Source organism: Manacus vitellinus, unplaced genomic scaffold, assembly GCF_001715985.3.
Source record: "Manacus vitellinus isolate BGI_N305 unplaced genomic scaffold, ASM171598v3 scaffold_4_pilon, whole genome shotgun sequence".
Taxonomy (NCBI): Eukaryota; Metazoa; Chordata; class Aves; order Passeriformes; family Pipridae; genus Manacus; species Manacus vitellinus.
The window spans coordinates 3440886-3468113 of record NW_021940604.1 but is presented as its reverse complement, the minus strand read 5'-3'; the positions used below and the strand labels follow the sequence as shown (position 1 = coordinate 3468113).

Genomic DNA, 27228 nt, shown 5'->3' with positions numbered 1-27228 from the left:
GAATCCCTCTGCTAAGCCTGCAGGGTTTTACAGTCACTTTCTCTTAACTTCTGTGTCCTAGACTCATGTAAAGATCCATAGCTCGTAAGCTAAGTGGTGGGTCCTGACATGAATTGCAATGCATAGTTGAACATACTAACCAAATATATACTTTTGTAACCTCCTTCTGTCACAATATTAACTAGAAAAATTCAAACAAAAGAACCGTGAATTTTAGATTGCATCCTTTCACCATTCATAGCACATCTCCTTTTGAGGTAACAGAGTATCATTTGCTCATAAGACAGATGACTGATCACATTTTTTAAATGGAGCACAATTAATGGTACAGGAATAAGGCAATTTCGTTACATACTTAAAAGATCATCATGGTCTTTGGCAAAAGAATTATTAATCTTCTGCTGATTACAAAATTAAAACCTCACCAGTTTTTTATTTAGAGTTGTGTGGAAGGAATAATTAACAGCATCACTGATGGATCTTTATTTAAGGCCATTCCCCTACAATTCTGCAACTGAAAAGAGTAGACTAATTTATGGTACCCACAGTATTACCCTAAGGGCTTAAAATAAATCTCATCACACTGAAACTATGTTTCTCTCTGTGTATCTCACTACCAGACTTTCATTTACTTTCACTTTTAAACAATCTAGTTGGCTGAAGCTCCTGCCACAAGTACACCTCCCATTGAAGTGAAAGTGCTTTCTGTTGAGCTCTCAGTTTTTGGGTCCTCCTACACCCCCCTTAAAAAAAAAAGGACTTTAAACATGCTTTGAGAAATTATGTTACAAGCATCTGGAAAACACTAAGTTCAAGAGGCAGGCAGAGAGCCTGAAAATTTCTTCCCTAGTAAAGTTCTAACCACTTCATCAAATGGTCAGGAAGTAACAACTGCTTTAGCAACAATATTGCACTGTTTTGTAAAAAAAGGAAAGAAGGAAGGCAAAAGATCTTATTCTTGAGACAAAACATCACTTCAGTATATGCCCTGGAAGATGACATACTTTCTAAAGAGCAGCAGAAATACAATGAGGAAATCAGTGATCATACTGGTAGTGAATGATGAATACAGAATTTTTTGCAGCCACACAAGCTACCATCACAGCCTATCACAACTCAGAGACAAAATCTGTTTAACCCACCACCACCACCGCCTGCTGGGCTGTGAGCATTCATGCACTCCTGCATGCCTTCAGATGGGAATGGCTTCGAGAGGCCATGAGGTCAGGAAAACACCTTGCCAACCACACACGTTTCTCCTTGTTCTCATCACAAAACAAAAGCATCTGTGCATGGACAGCAGAAGAGTAGTGTTGGCTGAGGCTGCGGGCGGATGCCACACAACAAAGAGCCGCCTGCTGAATTGTGATGATCAATGCTCCTGTCACTTGGCGCAATCACCCGAAGCATGCCAGGCACAGAGTCATCAATCACTGAAGTGTAAGCCTACCCCACAATGCATGCAACTATTCGCCCTGGGCTGCAGTCCTGTTAAAACTCCCCCCTCGCTCTTTACCGAGGCACATACTTTGAGAAGCATTCTCCGCCTTGCCCTTGCCCTTCTAAAATCCTAGGGAATACTTGCTTGGTATGATAATGATTTTGCCCATGACTTAGGTACTGCCTTTTCAGTGTAGACATGTGGTGAATCCCTCTCCTAGGAGGACAAACAGGTTCTGGTTTTCTCTCATTCCACTTAGTCTTTGCTAGGAGACAGAATGCCTTCCTTTCATGATTGGTCTGGGAGAGGACACCAACACTGTTCTTGACAAAAGTACTGAGCCATGTTTTAGAAATACATGGGAAAGGGTATCTCCTGTTACATATCCCCAGGAAGAAGAGTATTTCCCTGCACTAGCAGTTTGTAGTGATGGCCCACGGAAAAATCTGATGCAAAGGCCGTAAATTACTCTACAAGACCATCCCAAGGGCTTATCTGGAGAGGTCTGTGAGAGTGGAAATTACACTACACAGAGTGTAATATGTTTATCAAATGCATACAAAATTTAAGATATCAATAAACAGGAAGAGAGACAGAAAACACTGGGCACTGTTAGTAGTATTTTGGAATAGACAGGAAAAAATGCCTAGTGGTGAGAACATGCAGCATAAGCCACAGAAGATCTAGAGGAGGAAAAAATGCCTAGTGGTGAGAACATGCAGCATAAGCCACAGAAGATCCAGAGGAGGAAAAAATGCCTAGTGGTGAGAACATGCAGCATAAGCCACGAAAGAGCAGAGGAGGGTAAAAGATGCAGGTATGTAAAGCCCACTGTGCTGTACAGACTTTGTGAAATAGCTCATGCATGTGGAAATGCATCAGAAGCAACTTTGGAAATCATAGAAGCTTTTCAGATGTAGGCATTAGCTTAGTTGTAATCATCTATACTTTTAAAATAAACTGTACAAAGCTGGTATTTGAACTGTTACTCAAAGTGTAAGATTGATGGCTTGTGTCAAACTTATTCATATGTATTTATTTATTTCCCTATAATTTTTGGATAAGGAAAAAGAGCTCAACTGGTAAAAAATGGTGTGGAAAATAACTGTCTGTTGGACTGTATATGTGTCATGTGTAACCTATCTTACAGAAAGAATTACAGACTAAGGAGAGAGAAGGTACTAAGGACACACACCAACAAATCACACATAGAGAAGGATTTGCCTACAGGAACTTCCCGATTAAGAACACAATCAAAACCAAAGTCAAATCAAACCATAATTCTGCTAGTTTATAAGAAAAATCCTTTCAGCTGTTCATGGATAGACCAATTCTTTAATGTCTATTGTGAATTTCTTCACTTAAACGCAATTTATGTAATCAAGGCAACAGAATTGCCATTGCAAACTACTCATTACCATTTCTGAAATATTTCTACATTATTAGTTGATCCCTCTTTACTACAGATTATAAATTATTAATTCTTTTTTCATAATTGCCCATCATCTTGTCATCTCAGCTACTCTATCATCCTTAGCCCTCCCCCACATTTTTGTGATTTCTCACTCCTCGTGCAGTGAAGAACACCAAACCATACACTGAATTCCTAATGGGCTCCAGGAAAAGCTGAGCCTGCAACCACTGATTTATGAAGCTGTTACTCACTCTCTTGGGAGCTCTGAGATGCAGTAGACGGAGGCAGCACATAGATGCTGTGTCCTCATGCATGTAAAGCATCTGCTCTGTCCCTGAAGCTTCATTCCCACTCAGAGCTTGCAGCCAGAGCTAAGCTGAAGATACATTACAAATATGTGCCTTATTACTGCAGGAAGCACAGTTGAAGAGTTCGAGATTGTCAGGTTCAGTAAAGCTGTCAGCACAGAAAATCAAGGATAAAGGGACCAACAACAGAACAATCATATAAAAGGTCACCCAAAATTTAAAAAAGGCAGTAACCTACATTTTCTCTTACTGTATCTGAATCTAATCTGTTTTCTCAATCAAATCAAATTAATTAAACAGCAGTTTTATAAAACTGCAAAAATTAAATTACAAGGTCAGAGCAGCAAACTGACCCTGAGATGCCATTTAGGATATTAATCTTGTCTTTTAATGTATTATTTTATAGAATCAGAGAACAGCCTCTGAATACTTTCAAATATCATCAACATCTGACCTTCAAAAGCACTTTGGCTATTTGCCAAAGTAACACTCTTTCCATTATCAAATCATACTGGCCATACATAACCTGGCATTATTTGCAATCTAATTAACATGTTTAAAAACAGTTTAGAAACAAATTTATATCCCTAGTCATGAATTCTTGAATTTTTCTTTAAAGCTAACGACCCACTAAGTCATAGGGTCAGATATGTAAGCAATCTAATTAGTGTTTTCAAAAAGAAATAACTATTTGCTCTTAAAATTCCCAGCACACAATAACACATGTAGTTTGTTGTTTGAAAATTAAAAAAACCCAAACCCAAACCAACAATTTAAAGTCAGCATATTTTCAGAGAAATCACAGTATTTTTCTTTTATACTGTGTTTTCATAGAGTACTTCATAACATTTTTGAGGCAAAACAAAACATCTGTAAATAAAATCCTTGGAATGCTCTGCGCAAGCATTTTTCTTCCAGGAACATCTAAAGACACACCTTAACTTTTTCCCTAAACCACATTATCTTAACTGGGCTGGTAGAGAGGGTAGCACAGGATGAGAAGAAAACATTGCAGAGTTCTGATTCCGAATAAGAAAATGTAGCTTTAAATAGTTCTTTCTTTAAACACCTGTTAACTGGGCTCTCAGTGTGCATGAGTTTATGGAATACTAGTGGAAAACAGAAAACCAACTCCACAAAATATAAAATTGTACTAAATGATATTAGAACTTTGCCAACTATAATTACCACTATCAAAAATACATGTACTTATGTCCTTTCCACATTTCACATTTGTATTGACTTCTCTGGAGCCATGAAGATTTAAGTCAACCATCCTAAAAGTAAATACACAAAGCAAATAATCAAACATTGTTAATAGTGTACACATATGGAGGGGGAAATTTTAATCATAAAAGTTTTCAGAAAACAAAGTACTTCTGCCTGTAGATTCAGAACAATGAGTCAGAAAATAAACCCCAAAAACTATTTTTCCCAACATGATGGAAATATCTGAACAAACCTAATTCTTATACAAGTTGTCCATAAAAGGAACATTAGATTTCAGTATCAAAAGGTCAGTAAAACAAACAAACAAAAATCTAATAAAGAGCTTACATTTGCAACTGATATTAAAAATAAACCATCTGCCAAAATTAAAATTTGGCCTTTGAAATGGGACTTGAACTCTTTATGCATACTCTGCCCTGCTGACCCTTGCTAAAGGGTGTAAGTCAATACGAAATACTCACAAACGGAGAGAGGATGATGGATTTTCTGCCAAATAACCCTAAGCAAAAGTAATGCTGTTAGCTATGGAGCCTGTTTTTATTTCCTTTGCCAAGTGATGAATTAAGAGGACTTCCTAGCACACATGATATTTTAGTGTTTGCATATTTTTAACCCCTGGTTCTTTTCTTCTTATAAATAAAAGCAAGACAACCAGTAGGTAACAAAAGAACAAAAGGAACTGCTTCTTACATGTTGGAAGTTTTAACGCTAGGTGAGATTGCTAACTTGGGGAAGGAAGGGAAAATAAACAGGACAGAAGTTGCAATGTCATCAGTTTCTGCTCAGTAGAATGGTATTTTATTTATCAGGAACTGGGCAGTGCCTCTACTTTCTGAATGAATGACAGATCCTTTCTATCTATTTTTACCTCTGGGTAACTATCCTGAGACTGAGAATAATGGATAGCCCTTAACAGTTGTACACTCCATTTAATTTATGAATGTCATTGGCAGAAGAAAGAGTTGTGTTAAGCTCTAACATGTTGCAGAAAAGGTCAGCATATAGGACATTAAAATACCATGTCAGCTTGTAAGTAAATTCCTGATGCATGTTTAAGTATTGGTAGCTGCCATGCAAAAGTCCTGTTACCTTAAAGCTCCTATTAATGTAGTGCTTGGCATCTCCCCATTTGTTATGGTGAGACAGTTTTTGCCCCCAAGAAAGTTTATAAACTGAATAAACACATCAAGAAGAACAGGATTACATATGCAGGCATGGAGGCTGAAATTACTTGCTTCAGGCCAGAAAGCTAGTCAAAGATAGAGGTGGCAGTAAGATGTATGCCTCCTGACACGCACTACAGTGTCAGATATGCAACAGACCGGGAGCTCTCCATCAGAGATTGTGTGCTTCTGGTGACAAGTGATGGACTCAGCAGCTTTGTCTTTTACTGGGCAAGAAAGAAGAGAAAGGACAGGTTACCTCAAGACACCAGCTTCTAAAGAGCCAGCCAGCAGGAACATTTACACTGCCCTTCCCGCCTCCACATCATCATCATAGCAAATTCCCAAGGCACACAATCCCATCCCAAACACTGTCTCGTTACAACTCCCTTCCACTCTGAAAACCCATATGAAGAGAAGAAAACAGGGCTTTCTCAATTAAGTTACGTGTGTCCAGTTCTCCGCTTGTTTCTGACCCAGCCAGCTCCGTTATGGTGTGACACTTCATTCTGCACACAACTCACACACACGTGTCGCATCACATCTCCTAGTCTATGAGAAAAACATTTAATTCCTTTGTCAGTGAGGCACAGAGTAGCATCCACCCACCAGCAAAATTTAAAAAAAAAACTTGAAAATAACTGTGGCAAGGCCATGGTATCTCTTAATTGTTTTCTATCATGTCATCATTACTTTTTGAATTGCTTTCCTCATACTGAAATCACTTCATCCATTAATGCAAACTTCTCTGAATGTATGACTTAAAATGCCTGGTCTCTCATGTGACATCTGGCCTGAGAACAGGTCAGAACTCCTGGTCCTCCTCCTCCACTAGGAGGAAAGGCAGTCAAACACACAGTTTTGCTATCCTACAGAGTGAACTTGGTGAGTAGAAGATGTTTCACTATTAATTACAGAGGCTCTAAAAGAAAGGAAAAGACAGAGCGAGCTGCTACACAGAGAATGAGTGTCAGAGCCTACAAAGGAAATGCAAGCAAATTGCAAGGGTCTTCAGCCCCACAAATTTAAAACTAGTAGCTAATAAAGGGAGGCTACTGTGATATATTAAAGATGGAATTAAAAAAAACCCCAAGTACACAAGAGCTGGATGTACTACTCTTAAAAGAAAGTGAATCAGAAATTCCAAAATCTCAGAAGAAAAAAACCCCAAACCATAAAGTTTGTATCAACATTTCAAATAAGTTCCTTTTCTCTTGGTGCCTTGTACCTGAAAAGTATCAAAATCTATTTTCAAGTAATGTAGGAGGAGTGGGGAGAAATCTTTGTGACTACAGGCTTGATGGTTTTCACAGATTTTTAAGAAAAGAATAATTAAAAAAAAATAAATTGAAATAAGCAAGAAATATAACCTTTGTCTGCCGGAGGCAGGCTATGCCAGATACAAAGCTTTCTCCAGTAATGAAAATGTGACATCATCTCAAGAAGCTGGCCTTCAGGAAAAAAAACCTGTTACAAAGGAGTCTGTTAGCAAGGTTAGAAGAAAATGGTAACTACATGATTAAGAGAGAAGAATAGGCAGCCATAACAGGAGAACTGTGGGACAGGAGAGAGAACTGGCCTGAGGGCTCTCATTGACTGTTTGTTAAACCACCTCATTAGAAAGACTGAGGAGCACCGATAGAGTGTACTGGCAATATCAAAGCTTGAAAGCATTGCTATCATAGAGAGGAACGAGAATACCACACAGGAAAAAGTTTCTGTGGTTTTAGGAAGAAATGAAGAGAAACAGAATGAAAGTTATTGGTAAAGAGTTACTGCCATTGGAGAAAAAGGATAAAAATATGACCTACAATTTGGGAACTTCATACTTGCAAACATCAGAGAAGAATCAGGGAGCCTAGCAGTATTAAGTCAATCACAGTGATGTATAAAAAAATGTGTGTTTGAATAGTTAGAGACAGTATAAAAATTATCACTTGAGAAAGAGAAGACAAAGCTGTAACACAGTAATACAGAAGAAGAACAAATGAGTACAAATTGGCCATGGAAACCCAGGCAGCTTACCAGCAGCAAGAGTTAAAAATCCTAGCTAGTTTCAAACTACAGTCCCATCAGTTCCTGAAGATCATCTGATATGCTTGTCAGGTAAAGCAGAGAAGTCATGCTAAATGGCTGATGGTTTATAATCATATATTATTTTGTTCCTGTAAATTACCCCTCATAATTCTGGACATAAACAGCAGATTTGGGAACAAACATGTACCAATACATTTTGTAGCAAGGAAAGGTCAAGTGAATTTCCAACACTTTCTAGACATAATTCTTTTTAAAATGGAAGAAGGTAAAATCTCACAACACAGTACTTAATTTATGAGGTTTTGTCTTCAAAATAGCACCACCTCGCCTGAATTGGCAAAACACCGCTTTTTTATGACAAGCGTAATATGGGTTAGACATAAGTCAGTAGTTCACAATCAATACCAACTTTCAGTTTTGAGTTTACTTTTGCATAATTTATAAGATTTCAAATTAGTTCAACTCTGAAATACAGTGACATATGCTACTGACGTCAATGCTTCCTGACACATAAAAACATTCAGGACAGCTTTCTTCTACTCAATACTTCTGAAAAGTTTTATTTTGCAATGTATCCTAAAGGTCAGAAGAAAAAGTTTAAAGAAATATGCAGTGACAATGTGGAGCCAGAACTTTCTCAAGGACTCTGAACATACAAAGATATAAGAAAAGATTTGATTCTCATTTGACATGATAATTCATAAATTATTTCAAGACTGTTTTAAGCACTTTCTGCAATAGAAAGTAATTTAGATCATTGTCACCTGACTTTCAGTTGAAGCAATCCATAAGCAAGCACGATTTGCACCCAGATTATTTGTGACAAGGCAATAAGTAAGCTCAGCTCTCAGGAACCCTGACTTCCTGTCAGTGAAGAAAAATGTGTTGCACTGCATCTCATCTCTGAAGACTTTCCTGCTTACTGATAAGAAAATTTGCTATGATTTTAAAAGCAGAAGGGAGAAGATGATGATTTTTTTGTTTCCATTTTACAACACGTGAAAGAAATGGAATTTACTTTTACCTCAGCAATTGTGAAGAAAGAAATAAAAAGGGCACCTAGGATGTGAATGGCATTAGCACTCACAAGCGAATGGCACAGATTCACAGATCTCCTAGCAGTAATGGCACCTTATTTTGCAGTCTGTGGTACCACTGACTCATGTTACTATTAAACCATGACTTTAAGAGCCTTGCAGCAATACCAACTAACACAGTATCATCTTCCTTTCCCCCACCACCATCACAGTTGCTCCTAGCACAGCTGCTCGAGCAGCTGCACTATGAATGGGATCAGAGAAAACACTGCAAAGTTTTGAACATCCTTTATCTAGTTTGTAGTACACAGATAGCAGATCAGGCAAATAACACCCACACTGATAAAGCAGTCAATCACCCTGTACCATGAAACCTTAGCCTTCCTTTAGCAAGAAAACCCACATTGTTCACAGAGCAAAATACTGGAATGCAATCACATTACATTTTGTTTCTTGTGAAAATAAGAGTTAGGAGGTCAGAGATTAAATAACACAATCCAGAAAGATGCTGGGTAGCTTCTTAAAAATTAAAGCTTTCTGGAGGATCACTGCATGGAATCCCCTTCTAATGGTATCAAGCAAAGAAAAAATATGAAAATAAATCCTTGAACTCAACATTTAAATATAATAATATCCCATGGGGTACTGGTGCCAAAAGAAGTTTAGCCGAAGTATTTGGGCTTTATTTCCTTTTTTGGAAAAAGATTGCTACTAAAAAATGGATTGAGTTGTCTTATGACGTTGAAAAAAATCTACTGAAGATTATTTGCTTAGTGTACTAAACACATACAATTTTTATAAGGTGCTTTATAAACTTGTTATACAATGTCTGCTCAGAGTATGTGAAACGGATACTCTTTGAAATACAACTTTTCATGTACTGAACAGATAAAGCAGCTAGCATCATTAGTTTACTCTAACAAGAGTACCAACACAATAAAAAGAGTCCATTACTTAGCTTATAAAAATTTACTGCTTCTACTTGAGTTTATACCATTCAAAAAGTGTGACAAATTCTTTCCAATTACACCAAGTGCACCAACTAAAGAAAGAAACAGAAAGTGAACCTTTCTTAAGAAAAAGTCACCAATAGCTTGCAATAGTCCTCCTCTTGTCACCTGATACACCACAAGGACAAAGTTGCCTAGCACAGCATGCTCTTGGCATTGAATGCAACAGGTTTATTAGGAGTAGGAAAGAAAGCAATTACCAAAAATAAAGTCCAAACCTGAAAAACAAACTTCAGAAAAACTTTGGTTTAAGATTCCAAAAATATACTCACGCTTCACTTATCTTCTGATTTACAACTCCTATACTCAGCTGAAATACCTTCAAGGGATTAAAGAGATGGATGGGACAATCTGTTGTGTACTGCAATAATTTCTGACACGCTGACAAATACAACTCAGGACAGCCCTGAGTTCAGAGAGCCACAAAACCTAGAGCTTCAGGGACACAGGAGCTGCAAAAGTAATGCTAAGGGTAGCACAGCACTGCACCAACATTACTCCCTCCACACCTTTCTCATCTGGGTCACTTATGGGGCTGGGCACCTCAGCCTCAGCACAAGATGCTGTTAGGCTTCGGGTTCAGTTGCAATTTACACCAGGTGTGGCCTTCAGTATTGAACAACTTCTATGGATCAGCCATGAATTTGAGTTACTTCCCACTAGAGAAGTGAGGAAGAACAAAAGAGGAATGAAAGAGGTTAATATCACAAAACAAATAAAAAACTCAAAGGAAGTAATTGCTTATATATATATATACTTCCCCACTTATTTGTAATACAGGATTCAGCCCTAATGCCAAGCTCCTTTCCCTGCCACTGCTGAGATGTCAACTTTCTTCACTGTTTAAGAATTAAGGTGCCTCAAAACCAAGTGACATAGAATTAGTTAACCAGGCCATTTTAGGCAACCTTTCATACAAAAGGAAAACAAAATGCCAGAAACAGATTTCAGGCTGCTGCCAGAGGGGCTAAAGAGGTGTGTGAGAGACCACAAAACTCTGATGGCAATTGTGATGATGGGTACACTCAACATTCCCCGGGGTACCACTTCCCGGGCCATCAGCAAGGATGCTCTCCAGTACAGGGGGTGCCTGCATCATGTACCCGTCCTCAGTGGGACACACTTGCTCGCAGCAAAGGTGGGGAGGAATCTGCAAGGAAACTGGCCCCAAGCAGTAAAAGGCTGACAAGACAAACAAGTGCAAACCAACCAAGGTATTGCATGAAAAGTTCAGTAGCAAAACTCGTACCAAGAACTCAACATTAGAGAAAAAGGCTCAGTTGTCAGTACGTAGCAACAAGGCTCAGGGAAGAGAGAAAGAACAAGCTGTGCTAAAAGGCTTAAGCTATCTATAACTTAATGAGGGCCTGTGATTCACTTGGATACCTGAAACTGAAGCAGGGAATGCCTTCAACTAGGGAGAGTTCACAACAGGCCTCAATGGTTAAATTTTGCTTACTTTTTTTTTTTAAAACAGACTGTCTACATTATTGCTACTTGACACTACTCAAAAGGCACAGCATGCTGCAATTTAGGCTGCAGAGCAAGCAGAGAAACAGGCAATGCAGGCCAGAGAGAGAAAGTAAGGTTTAAAAACAAATTTAAAAAGAACTTTTTGAGAGGATTTTTTTTTTTGCCTTGGCCATGGCACACAAACAGTGGGATCTACATGACAGATTGGTTTTTCACTGCTGGCTGTCCCAACTCACCCTCTCCTGCACCAGCTCTGGTGTTTTTGTGACTCTGGGTTGAACTGCTTCTGTGTTAAGTCAGCAGAAAAGTAAGCCAACAAAAAGGGCAATAGGTTTCTGCCAGGATGTCATGCAAAAACAGTTGAGCAAAGGTTGAGAAAGGAGACAGATTTAACTGCTCTGGCAATGCAGGCTTAGTCTGACTAGCTAGTGCATCCACAGTAGCTTTACTGGCACTTCAGACCTCCAAATGAGACTATAATATTATAAATATTTATTTCAGCTAAAATACCATCTTATGTGACATTATCTCATCTTCCCCCATCACACAAAACTGTTTGCCCAAACACTGTCTTGCAAGGGGGAAGGAAAGAGATTTTTTTTTGTTGTAGTTGTTTTCAGTCAAGATGAACCCTCCAGTTCAGTTTATCACGTGGATAAGCTATGAACAGGTGTGCTGGTGAAAGAGAGGGGTTACACAGGACTGTAAACAAGCAGCAGGAGGAAGGAGGGTGCTTAAACCAGGACAGAAAATTTAAAAAGTCTATGTTTGTAAAACTGTGTTGCAAGTTCAAGCCACGCTATTCTCCTTAATAGTCTACAAACTTAGCAGGAGATTCTGCTCTAAAATAACTATGGTAAAAGTAAAAAATAAAAGAATAAATTAAAAATAGATATAAATACTAAATAAATAAACCAATAAATATAGAGATTATATATATGATTTATATATCATCATCCCATCTCATGGTGAAATAACACACATACATTAAGATATTTATTCTACTATACAAGAAATCAATTTAATTGCAGACTATGCAACTTACGTTCCTGCTTTGGATGCACTTGCATAAGGCTGAGAGCCAGTTTCTTAGCCTGTGCTCCCTAAAATGCCTCTCCCAGCCACACGGTTCTTCCAGCTACCCTATGCTATTTCTAGTGCCTCTTAGGTTCTTTTATGAGCTTGTGCAAGTAACCTACATGGCAGAATGTGAACTCTAATCGCTCATACAAGATTTAATGAGTGTCAGATCCAATGCATGAGAACAGTGACCAGGGAAATGTGGAACAGTGAAAATTTTTACTTTTAGGAAGAGTGAGTAACTAAACTTGTTCAGGTAGTTATCCAACTGCAGCATAGCTGGCCTGCACTCTGTCTGTCTGAATTAACTGCAGGATCAGCTTTCCCCATGCAGTTTCAATGGCTATAATGGGTTCAGGCAAACTCCACACTAAGCAGGAAAGCAGTGGAGTTTCTTGCTAACTGCTTTGCCGTGCAGAATTCACAAGGCACTGGGCTCCCTGTTTGTATGGATGGGACCTTCAATGTGGGACACTTCGTAGCTGTCATTTTAGACTCCAGTTTTGTAGGGTAGAATAGGACAGTATTTAATAAGCCAGTGAGTCCTACATGAGGTCTCTGCCCACATGCTCTGACTAGGTACCAGAATAAATGTATTTTTTGAAACCATAAAGCTTACAGTAATTACAACCATTAGAACAAACATTTACACTTGTGACTATCTGCAAAGTTTATTTAAGTAGGCCACTCTATGAACTATTGCTTTTAATAATCTAACAAGGATCTACAAATCATGTTGAAGTTCCTTCTTCCACAGAGCAAAGGCAGTCTTGTTCTGAAATCAGTTTCACAGGGATTTGTGTTCCGTAGAATAAAATCTGAACAAGAGCCTTTAGCTGGCAATGCACAAAGGTTTTACTCTATTGAAGCTACGCTGCTTTGTCTCCCGACAGAGAAACTCGGGCCAAAGACAAATAAAAGAGAAAAGAGTGTTAAAGACAAACAGGTGGGTAAGACCAAAAAAAAGCAAGAAATGCAAGGATACATTCTTAGTTCCTGAGGGACACGTTGAATGGAAGGGAATCCAAATCCGAGGTGATATTTCAGGCTCCAAAACCTGTATTAAGACTCAAGACTGTTGCCAACATACTTTCATTCAAGTGATACAAAACAGACTTCCCACTTGAAAAGATAGCTCACTGCAGAAACAAAGTCACTTCACCAGGCTTATGAAAAACATTAGTTACTCTAAATGCTTATAGGCCTCATTCCACAGAGCCATGGAACAACAAATATGGCTTAGTGAAATATCAATTTGATTACCATTAAATAAATGTATTCAGAATGTAAAATGTTCTTCTTTGAATGGATGTTTGATTATATTAGAGTGAAATAAACAGACCCCTTAGTTGTACAACAGTAACGCTGTAAAAAACAACCTTTTCCCTTGACATGATCACGCATTTAAAAAAGGAAATGCAAACACATAACATGTGCCCAGACTACCTTGAAAAGTTCATGTTTCATCACCTTAACAGTAATGATCTATTTTCTTACACAGGTCAGCATCTTCCTAGCTACTCCAACCTCAACAGAAGAAGTGAGAGCAGAATACTGAATCAAACTTTTCCCAAGAACACTCTTTGCTAAAAAAATATCACACGCAAACATGCAACAATCTTTGCAAATTATATTGAATCAGAAGGGCAGAGGTTAGCAAAAACTGACTCTAAGAACTAATTTTGTTAAAAATATCCTAACAAGGATCTAAAAATCATTGTGTGAACTTTGCTGCTCCATTTAAAAAAACCCAAGGATTTAAAAAAAATTCAAGGCACAGAATGCTTAGGGAGATCAGAAACTTACTTCTATAGAGATAAACAACTAAAATAGAAAATAGAAAATCAACAAGTACTGTTTAAAAAGAAGAAACCTTCAAGATAATTGAATAATAAAATTTCTACTTGTACACCCATTTTGTTGTTAGAGAATACCAAAGTGACATATTTCTTTGGGATTTTTTCAAAGTCAATATGATCTACTACAGGTTTCAATCCTTTATTTTTACTTTGTTTTATTTAAATTTTTGTTACTTTTTAAGATTTCCTTCTCTATTTTTGTTCAGTAATCAATAACTTCTTATAAGAAACCTTTCTATTCTCAATCTGTAAATATATAGGTTGATTTGTGTCATAACAAAAAGTATACACATTCTATAACAATGCAAACAACTCATCTTTTTTATGATTACCAATGAATTTAAATAGAACAGTTTTTTAAATAGTTTTTTTTCTATTTAAAAAACTTACTTTCAAGTTATTTGGTCCTCTTCATGTCATTTATAGCAATGCGAAGGTATGACATAAGCATATACATAAATGTTTCTCTACTAGTTTAAGCATGCTAGCATTAGAAACCTCATGTTTCACATTACTGCACCTCTTCAAGAGCACTGTTCACAGATACTTGAACTCCAGCTTTAGGACTAATGGAAGCCAATCTGGGTGTTCACGACACAGAAGAGAATGGCTGCAGCAGTGCAAAGTCATTACAACTGCAAAGCAGCAACACTCCTTTTATTTTATTAATTCTAAGGTTTAAACACACATGACAATTTTTAAAGCTAGTTCATTGTTCAGTCACAAGTTTTTTTTGCCTGCAACCGTAAGTTCTATATGTGTATTGCCGCTTGTCCAGGTTGAATTCCTAATATAAAAAGAATCCGCCCAGCCAAATGCTTTTATGGGAACTTAAGGGCCTCATGACAAGGTTTGACAATGCAGCTGGACCAACTTAATGGCTCACAGCCATCAAAATGAGGCAGTATTACTCTTTCTTCAACCACCTTGCCTCTGCTGTTCCTCTGCACTGGCTCATGGTCATCTGACTTCTTATTTGGCTGAGTCTGCTGAACTGGCAGAGAAATAATTCAGCAGGAAAAAAGAATGGTTTCTGTTGGCTATCAAGTGAGGTCAAATGGATACTAATACAATGAACAACAGGACAACTCTTTCAATACTATACAGTCATTTGACTGGTTCAGCCACCTTATAGAGTCTCGAACATAGTGATAGGATCACTTGAGACAAAGGGCAGGGTAAGAGAAGTGCTTTTGGCTTTTTGCACATTCATTTTAAGATTATTTTACGCTGATATTAATAATAAAGTAGAATTCTTACCTTTCATTGCTAATTTTTTCCATTCACTTACATCACTGTTTGCCACTTTACCAACAAATCATAACATAATAAACCAAATAATTACTTACCTACAAATCCTTTCTCTCCAACTAATTTAAGGGCAATTTTATCTGCCAAAACAGAGGAATTTCCATGTGCAATGTTAGCAAAAGGTCCAGCGTGAACGAATACTGGTGTTCCCTGAATAATAAAAAAATATATTCATTAATTCAGTGAATAGATGCCATGGTTTAATCTCAGCCAGCAACTAAGCCCCACATTACACATTACTCACTTCTCCAACACTGGGATGGGGGAGTGAATCGGAAGGACAAAAGCTGAGAAAACTCGTGGATTGAGATAAAAACAGTTTAATAGGTAAAGAAAAAGCTGCACAGACAAGCAAAGTAAACCAAGGAATTAATTCACTACTTCCCATGGGCAGGCAGGTCATCCCCAGGAAAGCAGGGCTCCATCACGTGTAACGGTTACTCGGGAAGACAAATGCCATCACTCTAAATGTCCCTCCCTTCCTCCTTCTTCCAACAGTTTTATATGCTGAGCATGATGCCATATAGCATGGGATATCCTTCCAGTCAGTTGGGGTCAGCTGTCCTGGCTGAGTCCCGTCCCAACATTTTGTGCACCCCCAGCCTCCTTGCTGGGGTGAGAGGCAGAAAAGGCCTTGAGTCTGTGTAAGCCCAGCTCAGCAGTAACAAAAACATCCCTGTGTTACCAACACTGTCTTCAGCAGAAATCCAGAACACAGCTTCATACTGGCTAATGTGAAGAAAATTAAACCTATCCCAGCCCAAACCAGCACATTAGGTAAAAACCTCAATACTTTTGCAGACTAATCAACATGATATCGAAATCAAAGCGCATACAGGACGGAAGCGCTGTTAGACAATTTAGGGGTTCTAGATACATCTCAGATGCTTCAGACCTCATTCACTAACAGGCCTAGACATCAGAACCTGCTTCATTCATAGAAAAGTAACAGACAGTAGCTCAACCCGTAGGTAACTTACACAACTTCTCCACTCAACCTTGTACTAAAACTTAAGTTTTACTTCTACTTTAATCCAGTATTTACGCTTCTGGCAATCAAATAAATAAGACTGCAGGTTTCAACTACTAGATTCAAATCCATAGGATTTATTCCAATTTATCTTTTATTAGTCACTAAATTTAATTTTAGTCTTCCAAGTCATAATTTCTTGTGGCATGCAATTACAGGGCTGGTCTTGCTAGAGCCTAGAACACACATGGGCATATGTGAAGCACGGAAGCACAACTACAGCCAGTGAGAGGGCAGCTGAGCCCATACTGTGGCAGCTGTGCAAAGAGAGGTGCCAGAAGAGTCTCCCACAACATTCCTTGTGTAATTGTGCTTCCAAGAGTTCATCCACACAACACAAATAGGGAGGAAATTTAGACAGTAGGATCCATTGGTAGTCAAGAGGCCTCCTGCCACTAACTTAAAATCCAAACACACTACTAAATCACTGGCATGGACAGATGCTCCCCTGGAGCTCTGAAATCCACCAGAAGAAAAGGAGGACCTCTTAGAATGGTTTTTTTACATAAGCAATCCTGGCAGAAAAGTAAAGTCTGGGTACCGAAGGGAGTGAACTCTAGCAGGATCTCAGGCACACCCTGGAACAGAGACAACAATGTCTTCTCAGGCCAGCTTTAGTGACTGTGTCAGTCCATCTGTCCTACTCTGTAGAGTGCCAGTTAGTTTTGCTACGCTCTTAATAAATTATATTGAGAAACAAATAGATGCATTCTGCTGACTGTTTTCAGTACAGAAAATTTTATTATCCAAGTTTCAGTAAAAGAAAATAAACCCAGAATGTCAATAAATATCTGAAGTTATGTGGTCATTAGAAGGATGTTTATAATACTTATTACCATCCTTCTCTCATCTTTACTGTGAGTGGCACTTCAAACGTAATACAACAAACCATCCCAAAGCAGCCAGCCTGCAACTACAAAGAGTTGCCCCATAGAGCAGCTGCTCTGTTACTCATGGTATAAATAAATGCTAAACATTAAGGGATCAGTTGATGAGAGAACAAATGTGTCATGAGAAACATGGATAAACACTATGAAATCATGATGTACATTCCAAACAGAGTAATTTTAATTCTACAGCACTGGATATAAGTTCTACTCAAGTCTGCAGTTATTGTAGGTGGAGTGTCTCACATCTCTCATTTTGATATTTCACTGTCATTCCTGCATATAAAACACTGTCAACCACTAATATTTTCAGGTGGTATTTCTGGTGACAGAGTAGCAGGGTTGTGATGGAAAGCAACCCACCAAGAAATCGCTTTAAAAACCAGCAAATTAAAATGCACAGACACAAGTTGCCAGTTCAGTCCCATGCAGGACTGGCATTTGGTATTTTTTGATTTAGGACCTTCTGAACCTCTTCTCCAGTGCATGCAGACATACATATAAAGCTGGTGCAAATCTACTGAGTTGTTCTTTTCTCCTTTCACAGGCCCTTAGAAGCAACTCCTCAGACTTCCACAGCTTAACACAATTCTCTTCTACAGGCTCATGGCCAGATCACAGAGGAGTGCAGCTGTCTCTGCAACGGCTACTTCCAGGCACTGCTACCCACAGACACTATGACTTACAAATTATGCTAAATCAAGTGTCAGTATCAGCTGGAAGTCACCCAGAAGATATCTCCTCTGGCAGTTTTTTTGCCATTCCCCAAAACCAAAGTGATCTGAAAGACCTGCTTTGGTGAACAGTTTCACCCTGCCAGCAGGACAGGTCCACAGCACATTCTGAGCTGCATTGGCGTTCTCTGTGTTGTCCTTACAGGGGACTTCAACTTGCCAGAAATCAACTGGGGGCATCACACAGCTGGTACAACCTGGGCCAGAAGATTCCTGAAAACCTAGATGATAACTTTACGGAACAGGTCCTAAGGGAGATGACTCAGAAAGATGCCCTCTTTGATCTGCTGTTTGTCAACAGAGTGGATCTCCTCAGTGAAGTGGAGACTGGTGGCTGTCTTGGCCACAGCGACCACAAAGTGATCGAGTTTAAAATTTCTGTTGACAGGAGGAAAAATACCAGCAAAACCTCAACTCTGGACATGAGGAGAGCAGATTTCAGGCTGCTCAGGGAATTAGTAAGGAAGGTCCCGTGGGAAAATGTTTTTGCAGGTGCTGGGGTCAATCACTGCTGGTCACTTTTCAAACATCACCTCCAATGGCAGGGAGGCCTCGCAGAAAGACCTTGACAAATTAGAGGGCTGGGCAATCACCACCATATGAAGCTCAACAAGGGAAAATGCTGGATTCTGCATGTGGGACAGGGCAACCCTGGATGTATGTACAGACTGGGGAATAAGATACTGGAAAGCAGTGCCACGGAAAGGGACCTGGGGGTCCTGGTCAACAGCAAGTTGAATGTGAGCCAGCAGTGCCCTGGCAGCCAGGAGGGCCAACCGTGTCCTGGGGGGCATCAGGCAAAGTATCGCCAGCTGGTCGAGGGAGGGGATTGTTCTGCTCTGCTCTGCACTGGTGTGGCCTCACCTGGAATACTGTGTGTGGGTTTGGGCACCACAGTATAAGAAAGATATTAAGCTATTAGAGTGTCTGAAAGAGGGCAACAAAGATGGTGAAGGGCCTTGAGGGGAAGCTGTATGAGGAGTGGTTGAGGTCACTTGGTCTGTTCAGCCTGGAGAAGAGGAGACTGAGGGAAGACCTCATTGCAGTCTGCAACTTCCTTGTGAGGGGAAGAGGAGGGATCGGCACTGATCTCTTTTCTGTGGTGGCCAGTGACAGGATCCGAGGGAATGGTCTGAAGCTGTGTCAGGGGAGGTTTAGGTTGGATATTAGGAAGGTACTTCACCCTTAGGCTCTAAACACACAAGCGGATCACTACAGAACATTCATATGTGCAGCTCACAGTATCCTCCTTATTCCCTTCTTTTTTTTTTTGTTTTAACTGAAGCAATTGAAATTAGCACCTCTCAAATCTATTCAGATAAATAATTAAAATAATAAAAGGTATTTAGTCACAAAATGGAACATGATACAAGCTTGAGGCTCAAGAGCAGCAGTAACAGCACAAGCAGTAACAGAGTAGGCCACTGCATCTCTACACAAGAGCAATGACACAGTCCAACAGGACATCAGCCAAAGCACAGCACCATCTTGGAAAATGTTTACGTAAGCTGAAGATCTCCATTCCTGGAGAGGTGACTCATATTAGCCTGAAAGCCAACAGGTATTCAAAAGGTAACAAAAAATCATCTTTAGGACTCAAATTGAAGGACTGGAGCATGAAGCAGTCTTCTGAGCTGCTTTAGTTTGCTGTTTTAAAAATAACTTTATGAGACAATTTTGGGGAAAAATATATCTTTGGGTACTGTGGTCAGGGTCCTGCTAACAAGCAATAGTGTTTGATGAAAGTTGGCAGATGTTTCAGCCATAGCATAGATTAGACTAGAAAAGAATACCACATAAAAGGCAGGAATTTTATTGCATAGAAATGTGAATATAAAGAAATGCAGTGAAAAAATAAATGTATGCAAGTCCCAGAACCAAATGCCTATCAATCAAAAGAAACCCTTCTGACATTTATAATTGTCCTTTAGAACACTGCAACAAAACCACATTATTTTCTAACAGATATGCAAAGTGCAAATAGAGTGACACAGACTAAACAGTCAGAATCAAAGCTACATTGTCAGTGACGCTTATCACACACAGGGTTATCCAAGTGGTGATTTAATACACAGTTCTGGCCATGACATTCTTGATCCTACGTGACCTCCAGTTTCTGCTATTGGATGTTATATTGAATTCTGACACACACATACATTCTTCATACAGCCACATGAAAGAACAGATCTTCTTTGCAGGAGAAAATAATTAGATGCTTATAATAAAATAACATAGACTTAAATTCTACTTTTCTAAATCTTCCCCAAGAGTAGGAATTTGACCCCATCTAAACACAAAAGCAAAAAGGTAGCTATCACTTTGTCATGTTTTAGAAAACGAGACATTTTTGCTAACCACCAATTGAACTCATGTATTTCTACATTCTTTAACTTTTCACCATACCAGGAATGTTCCAGCTATGTAATTTTGATGGTCAAACTTTCAAAAATACAAACTAATTTTTCTCCAAATCTGCTTTATTATTTCCTCTTTTTTTTTCTCCCTCTAAACTTGAATGTTGCTCATCATTCAGTTTCCCATGGAAAAGGCAATACTAGACTGCCCAGACACAAAGTTAGGTTGTACTAATTCTGCATTCTTTAAGCTGTTGGAAGACAGCTCACTAGGGTAAGTGTAAACCATTCCTGTCATAGCCCAGTAAAGCTTCATTTAGTTCCTGAAGGCACTATGGCAATATTAGGTGGCTGGGAGCCATCTTTTGAAAAAACATAAACAGGTAAAAGTACTCTCCTCTGGTTATGAATGGTACAAACTGTGATACAGACTAGAATGGCTGCAGCAAAGCATCTACTTCCCACACAAAATGCTGGACTGTGGGAATCATCATGGGAACAATCATACAAAAGAAATAAATAAGAATTAAACTTCCCCAGAAGAGCAAGGTGGGAAACAGTAGTAAGTCTATGACTCAGAAGACCAACTTGCCTTCCAGTGGGCTCAGAAGCAGTTCAACAGTGCACTGCAGCTTGCTTGCAACACTAGGTGAAATTATGATTATAGTCAGAGTCTCAAAGAAAGGAAGACAACCACCACAAAGGTATAAATGCAGATAGAGTTGACTAGTTAACATAAACAAATGAACATTTGCTAGAATGCCTTTATGGATCTGACCTGGGCTTGAACCTTGAAAGTTAAGCACAGTTGCTGAAGAGAAGCATGATCAGCACAATATGGAACTTGAAAGTCGGAGCAGGGCAGGCATCATAAGCCACTCACCTCTAATGTCTGCATTAGCGTGGGCTTAATTGCATCTTTCATCAAAACTGCCAAAGCACCTGTTACTCCCTAAAAAACAAAAGAGTGAACATTTTAGGGAAGTCAGTTCTAAGGTGCAACATTTTCAAGTTACACTTAAGCTTACAGTCGAAGTTCAAGACAAAAAGAAAAGTGTGCTCATAAACTATAAAGGATAAGCAGTGTTACAGTGCTGCATAAAGAATTTATTTAGATATTACCTTAAGACTTCTAAGATATGGCATTTACAGAATGTGTCAGAAACAATAATGATTTTGTTCTGAATACACTTAAAAGGTAGCAGGTAATTATTTGTCCTATTTCATGGAGAGACCAGAAACAGTTATTAAGCGACCAGTAGGAGGACGCTCAAGGTAACAAAAGATGAAGTGGAAGTAAAAGCCACTGAGAGATGAGAAAGTAAGAAGGCAATAACTTGCTAAAACTGCCTAAAGAAATGACATATGTATGTCTTCCATGACAGAATCAATAGCATGAATCAATAGCTACCAACAACCAGAAAGGATATTTTCCAAGACTTGTACAAATATACACATAACAGACACAGGATGAAAGCAGAGTTTACTAGGGGTAGATAATGAATATATCATAAGATTAAAAGTTAGAGATGCCTGACTGTCATAATAAGAGCACAAAAGGAGCTGAGTAAATTGCTGCATTTTGGTTGCAAGAAATCTTACTCCTCCCTAAAAATTTTGTTGGAAGTATAAATTTCACACTGACTGACTTTAAAATCAATAAAAGTCATGACATCCCTCTGTACTAAAACTCAATGCCCATTTTAGAAAAAAAAAAAAAGAAAAAAAAGGGCCACAGGGTGCGCACATCACTATCAGACTATATGTGGAGTGCTGTCTATAAACCACCAGCATATGTTCAAATTTCTTCCTAAATTACTTTGATTTTGAGATGATGTGTTTTGTTTGGAAAGAACTAGATCATGGTTCAAAGAAACCACAGTAATGTTATAAAGAGTGGTTCATAGACTTGCCAGAGAACACAAAAAATGAATTTAATATTTTTTTGTATTGAAAAGAAACATTAAAACCAAGCAAAACTCCGAGCTGCTGTAAATTGTTTAAAATGAAGGTTGAAAAACATGGGTACTTTATCTGAGTAGCCTATTAAGGCATGAACAAAAATATTCAAATAAAGAAGAGCAATAAAAATAGTTCCTATATAATTCTCAACACAGCTTTTATCAGCTAATCCAAAATTTGAACAATCAAAGTCTGTGTGAAAATTTTGATGTCAAACAGATAAGAGACATAAAAGTATGTGGTGATTATATAAGTAAAGTACTGTATAAAATTAAATTTTCCCCTCTTTGAGCATCACATCTGAGCATGGACTTCAGAGGAAAATGAAGCAGAATATTTGGCCTTGGATATAACTGAATTGAAACCTAAATAGTAGAACTGGTTTCTACTAAAGCATAGCAAGTGTTTCCTTGGAGGACTATAAAGGAGAGAGAAAAGGGGAAGATTTTTCTTCTCTCTCTGCATCTCCCACTGTCTACAAAACCCAACAGATCCACAGAGACATAATATGAGAAATTGGTAGCAAAACAATATAGTTTTTCATCTTTCGAATTAGCAAAAAACTAGATTGCTGTTTCTTAATAAGTTAATTTTAGAAGCTAGGATTGAAACATAAGCATGCCCGCTCTGTCAGAATGTGTGAGGCTTCATCACTTCTATAGAAGCAGCCTGGTTCTATGCTGCTTATATACCCAAATACTCTTATTTCTGAAAAACAAAAGTCAAATGGAAAACTTTACATCAGATTTTCCGACTGGTTGACAGCAAGGATAACTACCTGAGCAGCCAAAGATCACCCCAAATGACAAATGTTAATTCATGCCAACTGTAGCCACCAGACCACTCAAAGTAAGCATGCAAACATCTATCTGCTGACCCGAGACACAGTGACTGGAAAGAAGACTTAAGGGATGGGGAAGTAAAAAATAAAATCAGGACACTTCTTCCCCAACCTCCTCTCCTGCCCCTTCTAGATAATAAAGGGTCAAATCCTGTCTCCTTTGTTTTCTGATAGTTCTTCACCAATCTGACAAAAATAATGAAGTAATCCTCTGCATTTTAACTTTTTGGGAGATATTAGCTATGCATTATTTGGGAAATATTAGATATGCATTCTGGACACAACAACTTATTCTATCTGAAGCTGAAAGAAAAGAAAAAAAAGATGCAAATACTCCAGTTGGCACACCTCATGTCTATCTGCCATCCGTGGTTCTTAAACAGGCTTGGTGTCAACAGCAGTCCTTAAAAGCTAAACAAAGTTTTCCTACCTATCTGACATGACTCTGTGAGAATAAAGTTTTCATTTCTTCATATCCTCAATCCTCCAACTATCTAGTAACAATTCCTCCAGCTCACTCCAAGTCCTGGATGTGATTCTCAAAGATATTTAGGGAATCAGGTTCCCATTTCCAATTCAGAAAAGGAATTTTTTATAAAAGAATTTTATAAAAGAATTAGAGGTTTAGAGACTTACACACCAATTAAGCATGTGACAGCCCAAGGATCACTATCTTTCCACTAACTCACTGTCAGAATCAAATGTATACAGACATCCAACTCTTCTGGGTTTCCTCCTGGAAATGATCCCAAGTACTTCTGAAAATAATACTCCTTCCATCTATCCACCAGCCATTGGGGTAGGTATGCTCCACAGGACAGCAAAGATCATAGAGCACAAAAAAAATTATACACATGACACAGGAAAGGCAAACTTAGATGAAAAACTGAAATACTTCTAAAGAAACTTCCAGTAGGGCAGTCTCTGAAGTCTGTCAAGAGTGGAAATGAAAGCCAGTAGTAGATGACAAGGAAGGTGATTGAAAGCAACTACTGTGACTGAAGTTACACAGACTGAAGGGTAGAGAAAAACCCTTTTCTTTATAAGAAAAATAATGAAGTACCTGTAACTTACCTCCATTTGAAACTATACTGTCTAACAAAATAATAATATTTTCTGCAATTTCAGTTCTGTAAAGAACTGAACATAAAACCATAATCTGAGAAGAACTGCAACGCCTTTTATTTGCAATGAACTATGTACACAATGTTTCTGATGAACCAGGGAATAAAATCTCTCCAGCTGACAGTTCATTTATAAAAGTAAATACGGAGCTGGGTTTTTTTGGTCCTGTAATTACTGAAATCTAATGGTATGGCATGGAAAGTAAGCTAAGAAGTCTTATTTAAAAAAATAGTGATATATTTATTTAATATTTTTCATAGCTGCTGAAATACTGATCTAGGGTACATATACCCATTTAGTGTCACATAAAAATATGGCATGTGTCCATCAGAATTCTACCTCACTGTAAAAGCCAAAAAGCAATTAAGTCTTCAAAATACTGTACAATGAGCACCACATTTTGGCAAAGACTTCTGCATATTCCATTACAGAGGACAGACATTTAATCCATTACTCTTGTGGAAGGACTCTTCTCAAATCATGAAATATTCAATTTATCTTTTTTTCTATTACTCCTAGCCCATCTCTGCATATGGTTTATATCTGCCAATGTGTATTTTAGGTTTTACTATTGTATTATTATAAATATATTGCATATAAAGTCAAAATTTAGAGAAATTGTGTTTTTGTGAAATACTTTGTGTGTATATCTGGAAACAAACCATGGAGAAGGGTCTAGTGGTTTTGCTCCACATAGATTCCAAAGAACTAAAGACTACTGTCAAACATTTAAACTTGCATAAATTCAATCTGTATAGGATATATAAAACATGAACCCCAGAATTTTTTTCAGTAACATGTAGGATTGACCCTTTATTCAGGTTGTGTGGTACTTCCCATGACAAAGCTGCCTTTAAAATTTCTTAAAACTATCTGCAATTGCAGTTCTTTGGGCTACAATGTTCCATGTCAAGGGACTATAACAGATTCAAGCTTTTAAACTCGATTTTGTTTTACAAAAATTTAAGTCAAAATTACTGAACTTGCATTGAGAGCATTCTAAAACCTTTTATATTGATTTTCCAATGTTCGGTTGTCTTGAGATCTTTCCTTTCTGAGCTATAAAGCTTTACCTCCTCTCTGACCCTGACTTGAAAGGAGGGCAAAAATTCAGGGGGAGAATGGCTTCACATCAAACCTCTTGACACATACGAAAATCTGCTCAAGATATAATCCTTGGATTCTACCAACACAGGCAGGGGAACAGTAGACACTGAGCTAAAAGTCTAGAAACAGTAGGTTTAGTTGCAAGCTGTTTCAACAGACTGACCACCTGTGGGAACAAATCAGCAACAGAGATGAAATGTTACACAACAGAATAGAAGTTTATCTTCCTCGTAAATATGAATTATGGCACAGTATAGTCTTTGATTATATTTCTGCTGTTGTTTCCAAATGATTCGACTTGATACAGTACAGTTTCACAGTGCAATACAGTTAGTAACTGCAGTACAGTTACTCATAAGCTCTTCCCCATTGTACAAAGTAAGCAGTATTTAATTTGATAAAGAAATTTTAGAAAACCTGCTATTAATTTCCTATTTTGACATTTTTTAAATGTCAACACCAGAGCATCTGACTTCTTCACCAATATTAATAAGTCTGCAGAAATCAACAATCTTTTCTGTTTTCAGAAGAGAAACCTGCACACACAAGAATAAAACTCAAAAGTATTCACTCATTTTGGATGCTTGACCTGAAACAGCATGAAATAATTTCTCCTGGTTCAAAGTTCTTGATGAAGTTTCACTCTTTCCACAATTTTCTGCTGTTTAGGTCCCTAGTATTAAACCAGACTGAGGAATGTGTAACTCCTTACGTACTGTAAGAATCAGTTAGTATGGACACAGCATCACACAAGTTCTGCAAAAAATCACAGGAATAGAATTCAGTTCTCCAAAGGGCCTTAATCATTATATCACGTTCCTATTATTCCCATAGTTCTCATACTCATTTGTAACACACTGCAGAACAAAGGAGTTGGAGTTTCTGCACTGCACAATCATGACATGCACACAAGTCCTCCCAGTGCATGGTATTGGAGACCCTTCAGAAGAATTAGAAAGCAGCAGCATAGTGCAGATGCTCATAACACATATCCTTCAGATTGTGATGATTTTTTTTTTCCTGTGTAGTTCTTCTGTTGTATAATACAGAACACTGCTTTAAAGAACAACTAGAAACACATGTTCAGCACAAGTAACACTATCAAATTATTGAGATGCTAAGCATAGGAAGTTTGTTTTAAAAAAGGCCAAAGAAAACCAAATTAGTAGCAGACATTTTGCTGAGCCCTACTTTCATTTTAGGGGCACTGTGGAAAATTTTTTAAGTTCTTTTCCCTCTATAGAAAAGCAACTGCTTTCATTCATCAAGCTGATTAGCATTAAGTGGTTTAAGGCACGTTAAATATTTTGCAGTATTAATATATTAAACATATATACCTTAAATACTTCTGTATACAAAAGCAGTGTCAAGATAAAGGACATGCATTTCAAATGCAGTTTTAATTCTAACACTGAATTATGCATATGCCTTATAACGTAACTGATTCCCTACTCCCCTCAATTTGGCCAAGACAAAGTAATATAAATAAAAAGGAAAAGCAAAACTTCAACAGCTGGAATGTTATATGTAGTTCTTCACATCTCCTGCATAACTGAGAATAGTTGATTTGCTTTGAATTTTAATGATGATTTTACTCAGAAATTTTTAACCTTATTTTTAATCCAGGCAAGCTAAATACTACTTTTTCATTTCCTTATTAAAATGGAATCCATTAAGGCTGTGAAGGTGTTCCTGAGTTGTGGATTTGCTATCTTTGCTGACAAGGCAAGATACTCATTGCTTTACTCATTCTAAAAACACAGTGAGCTTTGTGCAGATGTTCACAAAAAAGGTAAAAACAGGAAAAAATACACATTGTCTGTGC

At 38.1% G+C, this 27228-nt stretch overlaps 1 protein-coding gene across 1 annotated transcript in view; it reads right to left on the bottom strand.

Annotated features, from left to right (window-relative positions):
* The window catches only part of MTHFD1L (methylenetetrahydrofolate dehydrogenase (NADP+ dependent) 1 like), a 148735-nt gene that overhangs the window by 73304 nt on the left and 48203 nt on the right, over positions 1-27228 (bottom strand). Inside the window, exons 19-20 of the mRNA XM_029962722.1 lie at positions 21252-21320; positions 15402-15513 (exon numbers count right to left, since the gene is read on the bottom strand). Of these exons, the coding sequence (XP_029818582.1) occupies positions 15402-15513; positions 21252-21320 (181 nt within the window). The remainder of the gene's footprint in view (positions 1-15401; positions 15514-21251; positions 21321-27228) is intronic.